Source organism: Myxocyprinus asiaticus, chromosome 34 (genome assembly GCF_019703515.2).
Source record: "Myxocyprinus asiaticus isolate MX2 ecotype Aquarium Trade chromosome 34, UBuf_Myxa_2, whole genome shotgun sequence".
NCBI lineage: Eukaryota > Metazoa > Chordata > Actinopteri > Cypriniformes > Catostomidae > Myxocyprinus > Myxocyprinus asiaticus.
In genome coordinates this window covers 14583924-14596303 of record NC_059377.1, presented here as the reverse complement: position 1 = coordinate 14596303, position 12380 = coordinate 14583924, and the positions used below count along the sequence as shown (strand labels likewise).

Here is a 12380-nt window from a genome sequence, read left to right as displayed (position 1 = left end):
TTGTGTGTGAAAATGATCGCTACAATTTTGTGTACATCTTGTATATCACTGAAATTCATCAGGGGTTAATATCCTTTTGACAAAGTCCTGTCCAGTGCATTTTAAATGTGATTCAAACTTCCACTGAAACCACTACTCAAAGTTCAGCTGCCTCTGCGTCACGCACACATTTAAAGAACGCACAAGAAGTAAGCTCCTCATTTTAATCTAGGTGAGAGCTGGCTGTGACGCGACGGATCGCGTGTGAGAGCTGTGACGCGACGGATCGCGTGTGACAGCTGTGACGCGACGGATCGCGTGTGAGAGCTGTGACGCGACGGATCGTATGTGAGAGCTAGCTGACGCGACGGATCGCGTGTGAGAGCAAATTTTGCCAAACCCACATGCGCCTAGACTTTGCGCATCTTGCACAAACATGCCATGACTTTGCTTGTATGGCTTATGGCATTGCGCTGAGCTTATCGCTAGCACTCTTAAAACAGAGCCCCATATCACTAAAATAATGCAAATTCATCTACTTGAATAATTACTGTGTTAACCATTATTTATAAACTGAAATGTATAAAATTAAAACCATAAATAAAAGATATGTTTTCAATTTTTATCATGTGTGCAATATGCCAAATAACACACATTAATAATGATTTAAATATATGCATACATACATTATATACTGAATGTACAAGGCATGTGTGTGTATACAGTATGTGTCTGTTTAGATATATTAAGTTTATATGTAAATACTGCATGATGGTAATGAATTATGTATTATTTTTATACCTGATGTGCTAGCCAATTCAGCCGAAATACTGATGTGCCAAACAACCACAAAATCAATAAGGCAACCAACCCCAGTCATACTCTCTCCATAAAAAATGTTGGCCAGCTACTATTGCTCAAGCAGGTTTACAATTCATCAACATAACATATAGTTATCAAATTAAAAGAAAATTACTATGTGGCAACCAACCCCTGTTGCCGACGAACCACGGTAACCCCTATAAATTGTTGTATTTTATAGGTTGGTGTGTGATATTTCCCCCTTTCTCTCTGTACTCCCAATAATGTTTTGTTTAGAAAAAGTATTTTTGCTGTTGGCTTATTGATATGGTGTATGGCTGTATGTAACCCATGACATATGCTAGTCTATCTAGTAACAAGATACCCAGGTATAATCCTCTGAACGTTAATATAACATAATATAATATTTTAACATCAAAATCAAACATTCAATTGGCTAGATTTGAGAAAAGTTTTGGATTAAAATCATTATGGTGTTTCCATATTCAGTTACAGAGGCTCAGTGCAATATGACAGGCTTTATCTAAAATCTATAGAGTTATATAGTGAAAATATATAGCTTTTGTTATGACAGTAACCAAATGTTTTTCACTCCTTATAAAAAATAAAAAAACAGTCATTGTGTATCACAGCGTATAAAACATTAGACATATTTGCTTGCAAAGTGTTTGTGGTTTGCAAAAGCACTGACATGTTTTTTTGTGTTTGTTTGTGTGCCACTCCACCCCTATTTATTTAGCCTGTTTTATTTGTCTATAAGATGCTGCTGATCTCCCCAATGATAAAACAAAAAGCAGTATATTTATGAAAATAATATGCTTAGAAGATTTGCTGTATGTCATCATCACTTGCTTTAATAAATCTCCTTAAAAAATACTCTCTTGTTGTGAATTTTGTATGTATGTATATATATATATATATATATATATATATATATATATATATATATATATATATATATATATATAATACAAAAATATTGAATTTAAGTAAAAAGAGAACATGCCAACTATCGATATCCAATCAAATGAGTGAGCTGAATCAATAGGAGGATTGTATAATTTGCTGGCATATAGTCCTGTTTAGCTTGTATAGATGACGCCTGTCAGATGAACCATCCTGCTACAAGGCAGATATCAGTATTCATCAGAACCATTTTGGACTGCAACTTTTAATCGAGTGAGAGCTGCCGTTGGCGGTGGCAGGTCGAGTGAGAACTGCCTGCGGCGGTGGCAGGTCGAGCTGCCACGGAAAGATTTGTTGACTCAAGGTAACGAGGCCCAATATTAGAGCAAATAATAATAGAACCAAAAACATGTAGTTAATAATTTGTTTATTATGTAAACAATGCTAACAAACAGACATATAACGCATCCTGTTCTCAGTGTAACGCTTTTGAAATAACAAGACCGGAAAGTGTTCACAGTTCTTTGTTCTACAGGGACTCAGTTTTACTCCGTAAAGGAAGTGAACAGCTCCTTTTCCGTTTTTAACCTGGCGTTGTTGAGCACGCGTACAAGATTTTCTACACTAGATTAATATATAGTTTCTGTAATATTGTGGCTGTATAAAGGCAGCGATAATGGTAAGAATAAAGCTATATATTATTGCAACGGTAAAACTAAAAGCAAGCTCATCGGGAGTGTTTTTACTAGTATATTAGCTAACATGCTAAATGTTAAATAAGGCCGAATAGGAACATGCAACTTTAATATCAAATGACTAAGCAAAAGTCTAATTAAATGCGCCATTGATGGCCACTTATTAGTCATTATGTATAATTATAGGCTGTACTACAACATTACAGCAGCAGCATCTGTGTAGCGACAAAATGGGTTGTGAATGCAGGTGTATATTCAGGACAACCCAATGAAATACGGACTTTGTCTTTGCTGTTGGATTAAAATTGAATTATACTCGTGTCATTTTGCATTATCTTCCCTCTAGAAACCCATTCTTCTACAGGGCCATGAGAGGTCCATCACTCAGATAAAATACAACAGAGAGGGAGATTTGTTGTTCTCTGTAGCTAAGGATACAGTGAGTAAAATAAACTGCAACGAAGAGCATTTCAACAACTTATTGTTTTCTTGTGACTACATTCTGTTTATATGTATATTTTCATTTCAGGTTGCCAATGCTTGGTACTCTGTCAATGGAGAAAGGCTTGGCACTTACAATGGACACACAGGTGCCGTTTGGTGTGTGGATGTTGACTGTATCCTTTCAAAAAAGATAATTGCATTGCAATTAACACCAATTTTGAATGAAATACTGTTTAATTTTTGGCATTTACTTCTCCATTTGCTCTTTGGAAAGTTTTTCTTAACATGTTTGTTAGGGGATACCAAGAACGTATTGACTGGATCTGCTGATAACAGCTGCAGACTCTGGGACTGTGAGACAGGTTGGCAAAGTGTTTACAGTTCTCTTTTAGTGCTTAGTCTATTATATTTGTGTTAGCTCAAAATGAGTTTCCTTTCGCAAACCCCTTACTCAATACAACTAATGTCTCATTTAATTTCACCACAAAACAAGTAGTGTTTTTCCTATTTTCAAACTACTTACTTAAAACCCTTCTTGAATTATGTTTGTGTATTGACTTCCGTAGGAAAGCAGCTAGCTCTGCTGGAGACCAGTTCAGCGGTGAGAACGTGCGGCTTTGACTTCAGTGGGAACATTATAATGTTTTCTACAGACAAACAGATGGGCTACCAGTGCTTTCTCAACTATTTTGACCTGCGAGACCCCCAACAAATTGGTTAGTATTGTGATCATTGGTAATTAACCCTTATGTTGTATTCCGGTTATTTTGACCTGGATTACTTTTTTCTTTTTTATTCTTAATCCAATTGGAATACAATTTCTTGACTTTGTTCACATATGGTATCTGAAAACACTCAACCAAAAAAAAAAAATGGTCCATTTTCTTTACATTTTATTGGTTTCATTTCACTTTGTTACACCTAAGTGAGGTGTTCCCGGTCAAAAATGACCGGCCATTGGAAATGAATGGATTAATGTACAAAATACAGAAATATAAAGTGTTCAGGAGCATCCCAATCCTTTAGATGAGTGCACATGTGGATGTGTGTTTGCAAACGCAAAGTCCTCGGACATTTGTACTCACACTCACAACGTGTGTTGAGAACCCTTTTGTACATCGTTTTTCCTACACTCTTTGACGAATATTTCAAGATCTACTTATCATATGTTGTGTCTCTGCTCGTTTGAATCGGGATAGTCTGCTGTAAGTTATGATATATCATTGTCTTATGTTATATGTATGTTTCAGGACAAAATAAGAAAAAACGTGAGAAAGACACTCCTGTTTATTATATTTATCTGTGTCTGTGGGAATTTCATACACTAAAACTCTCTGCAGTTAGGCCTCTGAGTGGAACATATTTGCTCATTGCATTTTACTAACTGAGACTTTCCAATAATATATAACACATGGTTATCTCATCTTTTTTTAATGTATTTACCAACTCTGAATATAATTGTTGTGACAAATGTGCTAATTATGAGAAGGAAAAAAAACGTTCTTATTTATCAACAAATCAAAAAACATTATTTAAGAGTTGATAGGATTAGCTAAATGTATTGTTATATCCAGATTCTAAGCTTTAAAATGACACCTATTTTGTTTAGATCAAGCAAGTTATTAATTGATTACATCATTATTTTTATTTTTTCTGCATGGAGTGCCCCCCACTAGGCCGATATAAGCTCATTTGAATGAATCCTTAGATCAATAAAATAATAAATATATATATTTTAAAATATGTTCAAAAAAGAAGTACAAAACCTGTCATAATTACTGAAAAAGAAGTTGATCTAATGCAATATCTTAGGATAATATATGCAATATGAAAGATTTATTAACAATCTTAGTGGGCCGGTCACAACAAAAGGGTTAAAGCAATACCAATGATGCTTCTAGTCAGAAGCCTTACTATTTTTCACCGTTTTCTCCCACAGAGGACAACCACCCATATAAGTCAATACCCTGCAGTGACTCAAAAATCACAAGTGCAGTGTGGGGTCCACTTGGACAGTTTGTGATTGCTGGCCATGAAAATGGAGAAATCAACCAGTTTTGTGCTAAGGTTTGTGCGTTTTCTTTCTCTTGTGCATTATAGAGTGGACTATTTGTGTATGTTGGTTGTCTAAAGATTAGGATGTGTTTGGTTATTTAGTCAGGGGACATTCTGAAGACTGCAAAGGAACACACCAAGCAGATTAATGACATCCAGTCATCTGTGGATCTCACAATGGTCATCAGTGCTTCTAAAGACTGTACTGCTAAGGTTTGTGTTGAAACTTGAATTGCAATTTAAGTCAGTGTTTAATGGTTGATTGTGGCTGGAATAATGCTTATCTAGATGTAACTTACCGAGTTCTTTATTTTGCAGTTGTTTGATTCAACAACACTTGACCACATCAAAACTTTCAAGACGGAGCGACCTGTCAACTCTTCAGCCATTTCACCCAACATGGACCACGTAAGGGATCCTTATTCACTTAACTGTGTGATGCTTTTATCTATTAGAAAGTAGGAGCCTTTGAGTGTGATGTCTGTTTTGATGCCCCAGCTGTATATTTCGATTGCTTGTCCGATGTGTTGCATTTCTCTTGCTTTGTAGTTCTGCAAACAGTTTGTGTTCTTAAACTGAGAGCAGATCAGTTTAGACCACTACATTGCTAACAGATGTTCATTATGTTTTGCTCAGGTGGTTATGGGAGGTGGTCAGGAGGCCATGGAAGTCACAACCACTTCTACTAGGATTGGCAAATTCGAGGCCAGGTTAGTTTTTTATGGTCTGTGATTCCAGTAGATCTGCAATAACTAATCAATAAAATCAATCATAATAGTGGAAATCATCTACAACGGATTTCATCATCGATTAGTTTACAATAGTGAAAAATGTGCTTAAAGGGGTCATGAACTGCCTTTTTTTTATTTTTGTACTGTTCTCTGAGGTCCACTTATGATGTTATCAAGATTTTTACATAAAAAAACATCATAATTTATAAGTAATAGGCTATTTTCTGTCCTGTTTTGACCCCCCCCCCCCCCCATTGTAACACACCGTTTGAATAGGCGTGGCTGATTGAAGACTCTGAAGTAAACACCCAGTTTTGCATATTTAAAAATCCTACATCCTTCATAGATGGGCGTTGCTGTGATTTAGGTTAAAAATGCATAAATACTCAGTACATGTCAAACGATCTGTAATAACAGACAAAGCAATAGTGACCACGTAATAAAAACAGTTACTCACACTTGTGTGGTGCGACATTACTGTCGGATCCAATATAGTCGGCACAGCATCGTCTTTTAGTTTCAATCTTTCTGAAAATCCTGTGTCGAATTGTGCCTTGTTTGTAAACGAATCCGCAGTAAAATGAAGTGAACAGAGGACCAAGTTCTTACTGATGCGGTCTGGAACTTCATTAAAAATAAAGTTCATCCACTCTTTCCTAATGTTGGGATCAGAAGGAAGGCAATGCAAAGACTGTGTTTTTCCACAGCTTGGCAATGCACAGCGTCTTGTTGTCTTCGGAGCCATCTTTATCATTTGGTTTCTGCGTAGACCTGCATTTGCCTCTCTCGTTATTTACCTACTACATGCGAGAATCGGTGGGCGGGGCTAAACAGGCAGTGATGTAGAAGCAGGCGTTGATCTTCTGCGGTGTTTAGCCACACTATTACGTAATAAAATGGCACATTTCACATCCTGTTGTTTTGGAAGATTGGCTTCAATATAAGCTGTTTTTAGACTAACGAGAAAGTTTTGAGTTCTGAAACTTACAGCATGTTTTTATAGTACAATGACCTCATGTCAAAAGATCAAGGGAATTTTGATTTCTCAGTTCATGACCCCTTTAAATGATGAAACTCGTTTGAAAAATGGTGGAGACACATTGAGGTGGAACGGGAGCACTTTGTTAAACACTTCTAAAAATATCATAAGCATACAGTTTAATGTGGAGCGGTTGCTGTGTCAGGTGCCTTGAAAGAGTGTGTGTGTGCGCTGTTTGATGCGCTTAAGAGTTGTTTTATGTTTTACAATGTATAAATGTTATGAAAACCAGGCGCATATTTCCATCTCGCAAAACTTTCTTTATCACAAGCGAGTCTTCGTCAAGCTTGCATTGCATGCATCCGCGTTAAAAGAGAAAGGGAGCACATTCATTTTGATTAAACTGTGCAGTTTAATAAAAAAAGGTTTTTGCTAAATCTAAATGTTTGCGGCAACCGGCATGCGAAATTTCGTGCCACCAAATCAAATTTAATAATATTCATCTTCCGTTCCGACGCAAATGCTAAATGATTTTCTTCTGAAACACGAATCTGTGTGTGACCACTCGTGCAAATGATCTGCTCTGCGCTATCCTGTCTCTGGAGCACCACAGAACTTATGCTACTTTTGAATTCAACTGAGAATTTTCTACTTTTAAATCACTATGGAGGAAGTCAAACCTCTTAAACGACTATATAGGACTGATGAGAAAGAGAGACAACACTAGAGCCAACATAAATTGCAAGGCTTTGTAAACTACTAAAATTTATCACGGTAAACTATACCAGAAATATTTTTGAATACTATCATATTATTTGTCTCATGAGGAATCTATTAGACTATTACAAATGTGGTGTTTCTAGAAGTTGTTAGGCTATCATTTTCCATAATAAATCATAATATTTATTTATTTTCATAAAGACTAGCCACACGACCAAACCACAGTAATGTGGGACCATCCATGGTCTTACCTGTGGTTATTTATTACAAATGTACTGTTAAAAAAATGAAAGACGTACGCTAAACATAAGGGCAAGTACAATAAAGGACTTTAAAGTCTGAATCTTTAAGAATTATGAACAAGTTATGGATAAAGTTTTCCTGGTATGTATTATATTTTCCGTTGTATGATGTTTGATACAAGGAAACAAACTGGCCTTGTTTGACATCCTGTTTTTAAATATTACCTAAATATTTGAGAGCCTGAAAAAAATCTGTTGTGGAGTAGGGAACAAACTTTTCACTAGAAGCACAGTACCAACTCAGTAAAGTAGTCTACTCATGGGTACAGTCATAATGTTCTAATTTAAATTTGTTTAGTTGGATTTCCCACAGCACCTTTAAGAAAAAAAAACAACCCTGTCAATTTCAAAAGGTTCCAGATGTTTAGATTATCACAAATAACCCATATATCCAATGTTAACATTGTGTATATATATATATATATATATATATATATACACACACAAACTCGGCAAAAAAAGAAACGTCCTCTCACTTTCAACTGCTTTTATTTTCAGCAAACTTAACATTTGTAAATATTTGTATGAACATAAAAAGAGTCAACAACTAAGACATAAACTGAACAAGTTTCACAGACATGTGACTAACAGAAATGGAATAATGTGTCCCTGAACAAAGGGGGTCAAAATCAAAAGTAACAGTCAGTATCTGGTGTGGCCACCAGCTGCATTAAGTACTGCAGTGCATCTCCTCCTCATGGTCTGCACCAGATTTGCCAGTTCTTGCTGTGAGATGTTACCCCACTCTTCCACCAAGGCACTTGCAAGTTCCCGGACATTTTTGGGGGGAATGGCCCTAGCCCTCACCCTCCGATCCAACAGGTCCCAGATGTGCTCAATGGGATTGAGATCCGGGCTCTTCGCTGGCCATGGCAGAACACTGACATTCCTGTCTTGCAGAAAATCACGCACAGAACGAGCAGTATGGCTGGTGGCATTGTCATGCTGGAGGGGCATGTCAGGATGAGCCTGCAGGAAGGGTACCACATGAGGGAGGAGGATGTCTTCCCTGCAATGCACAGCTTTGAGATTGCCTGCAATGACAACAAGCTCAGTCCGATGATGCTGTGACACACTGCCCGAGACCATGACGGACACTCCACCTCCAAATTGATCCTGCTCCAGAGTACAGGCCTCAGTGTAACGCTCATTCCTTCGATGATAAACGCGAGTCCGACCATCACCCCTGGTGAGACAAGACCGTGACTCATCAGTGAAGAGCACTTTTTGCCAGTCCTGTCTGGTCCAGTGAAGGTGGGTTTGTGCCCATAGGCGACGTTGTTGCCGGTGATGTCTGGTAAGGACCTGCCTTACAACAGGCCTACAAGCCCTCAGTCCAGCCTCTCTCAGCCTATTGCGGACAGTCTGAGCACTGATGGAGGGATTGTGTGTTCCTGGTGTAACTCGGGCAGTTGTTGTTGCCATCCTGTACCTGTCCCGCGGGTGTGATATTCAGATGTACCGATCCTGTGCAGGTGTTGTTACACGTGGTCTGCCACTGTGAGGACAATCAGCTGTCCTTCCTGTCTCCCTGTAGCACTGTCTTAGGCGTCTCACAGTACAGACATTCCAATTTATTGCCCTGGCCACATCTGCAGTCCTCATGCCTCCATGCAGCATGCCTAAGGCACGTTCACACAGATGAGCAGGAACCCTGGGCATCTTTCTTTTGGTGTTTTTCAGAGTCAGTAGAAAGGTCTCTTTAGTGTCCTAAGTTTTTATAATTGTGACCTTAATTGCCTACCGTCTGTAAGCTGTTAGTGTCTTAATGACCATTCCACAGGCGCATGTTCATTAATTGTTTAAGGTTCATTGAACAAGCAGGAAAACATTGTTTAAACCCTTTACAATAAAGATCTGTAAAGTTATTTGGATTTTTACAAAATTCTCTTTAAAATACAGTGTCCTGAAAAAGGGACGTTTCTTTTTTTGCTGAGTTTATATATATATATATATATATATATATATATATATATACACACCTGCCTAATATTGTGTTGGTCCCCCTCGTGCCGCCAAAACAGTGCCAACCCGCTTCTCAGAATAGCATTCTGAGATGCTATTCTTCTCACCACAATTGTACAGAGTGGTTATCTGAGTTACCGTAGACTTTATCAGTTCGAAACAGGCTGGCCATTCTCTGTTGACCTCTCTCATCAACAAGGCATTTCTGTCCACAGAACTGCTGCTCACTGGATTTTTGTTTTGTTTTTGGCACCATTCAGAGTAAATTCTAGAGACTGTTGTGTGTGAAAATCCCAGGAGATCAGCAGTTACAGAAATACTCAAACCAGCCCATCTGGCAACAACAATCATCCATGTGATTATCTAATCAGCCAATTGTGTTGCAGCAGTGCAGTGCATAAAATCATGCAGATACAGGTCAGGAGCTTCAGTTTATGTTCACATCAACCATCAGAATGGGGAAAAAATCTGATCTCAGTGATTTGGATGCGTGGCATGATTGTTGGTGCCAGATGGGCTGGTTTGAGTATTTCTGTAACTGCTGATCTCCTGGGATTTTCACACACAACAGTCTCAAGAATTTACTCAGAATGGTGCCAAAAACAAAAGCTGCGGTTGTTACAGAGCAATAACAGACCGCTAGATGACACCATTGACCAATCAGAATAGAGTATTCTAGGCCACCGTGTAATAATACACAATATATAGCATGCAATTATTATTATTTGCATAATATTGTTATATAAAATTTTGTTTTTAAATAAATGTTAATAAAATAATGGAAATAAAATGTGGCTTTTAATCAGATTAATCAATTATCAAAAATAATTGTTAGTTGCAGCCCTAGATTCCGGTACTCAATAAACATTAAACTTATATTCTGCAGGTCTCAAAATCACTCGTGTTTTCTCTATTTAATAAGGCTGATAGTAGAGGTAGATCGATTTTACCGATTAATCGTTGCCAATAGTTGCGTTTTGGAACTATCGTTTATCTGCAAAAATCTATTCCGTCACTGCTGATCAGCTCTATTGGGACTCATTCATGAATTATGACAGAATTTCTGTGCAAATCAAATTTGTTCTGATCACGTTTCATGAATGAGGACCACTGTCTTGCATTCTATGTGTTTATATGCATATATTACCTGAATGTTATTTAAATGTTAACACATTTAGGTGTTAAAGTCCTTTGTATGAGCAAACAGTCTATGCCTCTATTACTGTCAGAACTGTGTTCCTGATCTATGATTAATGTGCTCTCACAAATATTTCCAGGTTTTTCCATGCAGCCTATGAAGAAGAGTTTGGGCGTGTGAAGGGACATTTTGGCCCCATCAATTGTGTGGCGTTCCACCCAGATGGGAAAAGGTTCAAATTTAAATTGCCAACTTGTCTGACAATATTGTGAATATTAATCATAATTTATATTTTCTTATAAAAAGTTCTTAGGAAGTCTTCGCAGTCTTTTAGAAGCTACTGTGTTATTATTTGCCTTTAAGTCATCTACAATATATGGATAATGCTTTTAGCTAAACATGGTTACATTGGTTTATTATATAGACTTGTCAGATCAAAATGTTTACACTTGCCTTTTTCTCATTCACAGTTACAGCAGTGGAGGAGAGGATGGTTATGTCAGAATTCATTACTTCGATCCCCACTACTTTGATTTTGAGCTTGAGGCATAGTAGCTATGGTTACCACCCGCTTTCAACAACACTTCTGTAACATCTGACTACCAGACCCTAACTTCGGAGACTACACGGGGCTGAACATGCAGACTGCATTATATACAATGACCTAGATATTGCATTTAAATAATTTCATGCTGTGTATTTAAGGAATCATTCTGAATAAACTGGGTTTGAGATATAAATGGGCTCATTTTGTAACTGCTTGTCTATTAACACAAAGAATAGATGTGCAAATTGTGCACACTATCACAGTTATAAAACCAATATTGTAATACACACTGATATGGTTGGACAAACAGAGTGTAACAGTGCCCATTTAAATTTTTTTAGCCATCTTGGAAGTATTTTTTTCAGAAGAGTTTAAGCCATAAAACAAACCAACCCACCAGCTTGGAGGTGAATCCCAACATTACAAACTTTGAAGCAAAAAATAAAATAAAATTACTTAATTGGCCAAAAAGCTGCAAGTGTACTTTCATGAAGGAATTGACTGCAATCCTATAATGCATTGTGAATGACCTTTCTTTGCAAGATCATGGGTAGTGTAGTTAACCAGCACAAATTCTTATATTAAACAATTTTTTTTTTTAATGGCTTTAACAGAAGCAGATGCCATCCCAACAATTAACAACCTCTGAGCTAATGGTAGGCCTGTCTTTAAAGGTTTAAGAGAATGCCCACTCATTTCAAGGCAAAATTTTCCAGGACATTTTATGTGCCCAAAAAGTCTAATATTTAAGTTAAAATGTATGCGTTCATTTAAATCGAGCTTTTATTTAGCTGTTTCTTCGTGTTTTTGATGGTAGTTTCTCACCTCCAGATAAGGATTTTGCTACTTGGCCCAGTGTGATTATGAATCCCCGTAAAGCTGTTATTTTATTAAGTAAATACATAGTCTGTATGTGATGTGCCCTGCTCTGTCATCTCACACACACAAGAGTAATGATCGTGATGAGGTGTTACCAGTGTATGAGCGGCCGGCATCATTGCAGATTACATATTCATTGGATTAAATAACAGACTTTTGCAGTTTAATTATTGCGCATTCAAACATTATTTTCATTTCATATTCTATGACATTCTACA

The 12380-nt window shown here is 37.3% G+C and overlaps 1 protein-coding gene across 1 annotated transcript; it reads left to right on the top strand.

Moving 5' to 3' along the window:
* Positions 1-2245: 2245 nt before the first annotated feature.
* Positions 2246-11476, top strand: LOC127425025 (eukaryotic translation initiation factor 3 subunit I-like). The gene is made up of 11 exons (XM_051670622.1): positions 2246-2386; positions 2749-2841; positions 2932-3019; positions 3143-3208; positions 3413-3562; positions 4786-4913; positions 5004-5114; positions 5220-5309; positions 5538-5611; positions 10876-10968; positions 11207-11476. The coding sequence occupies exons 1-11, from the start codon at positions 2384-2386 to the stop codon at positions 11286-11288; spliced, it is 978 nt and encodes a 325-aa protein (XP_051526582.1). The 5' UTR covers positions 2246-2383; the 3' UTR covers positions 11289-11476.
* The last annotated feature ends 904 nt before the right edge of the window (positions 11477-12380 follow it).

Coding starts and splice junctions, on each gene's coding strand:
- LOC127425025 (XM_051670622.1), top strand. Junction 3,563..4,785: donor GCGAGACCCCCAACAAATTG/GTTAGTATTGTG, acceptor TTTCTCCCACAG/AGGACAACCACCCATATAAG. Junction 4,914..5,003: donor TCAACCAGTTTTGTGCTAAG/GTTTGTGCGTTT, acceptor TTGGTTATTTAG/TCAGGGGACATTCTGAAGAC.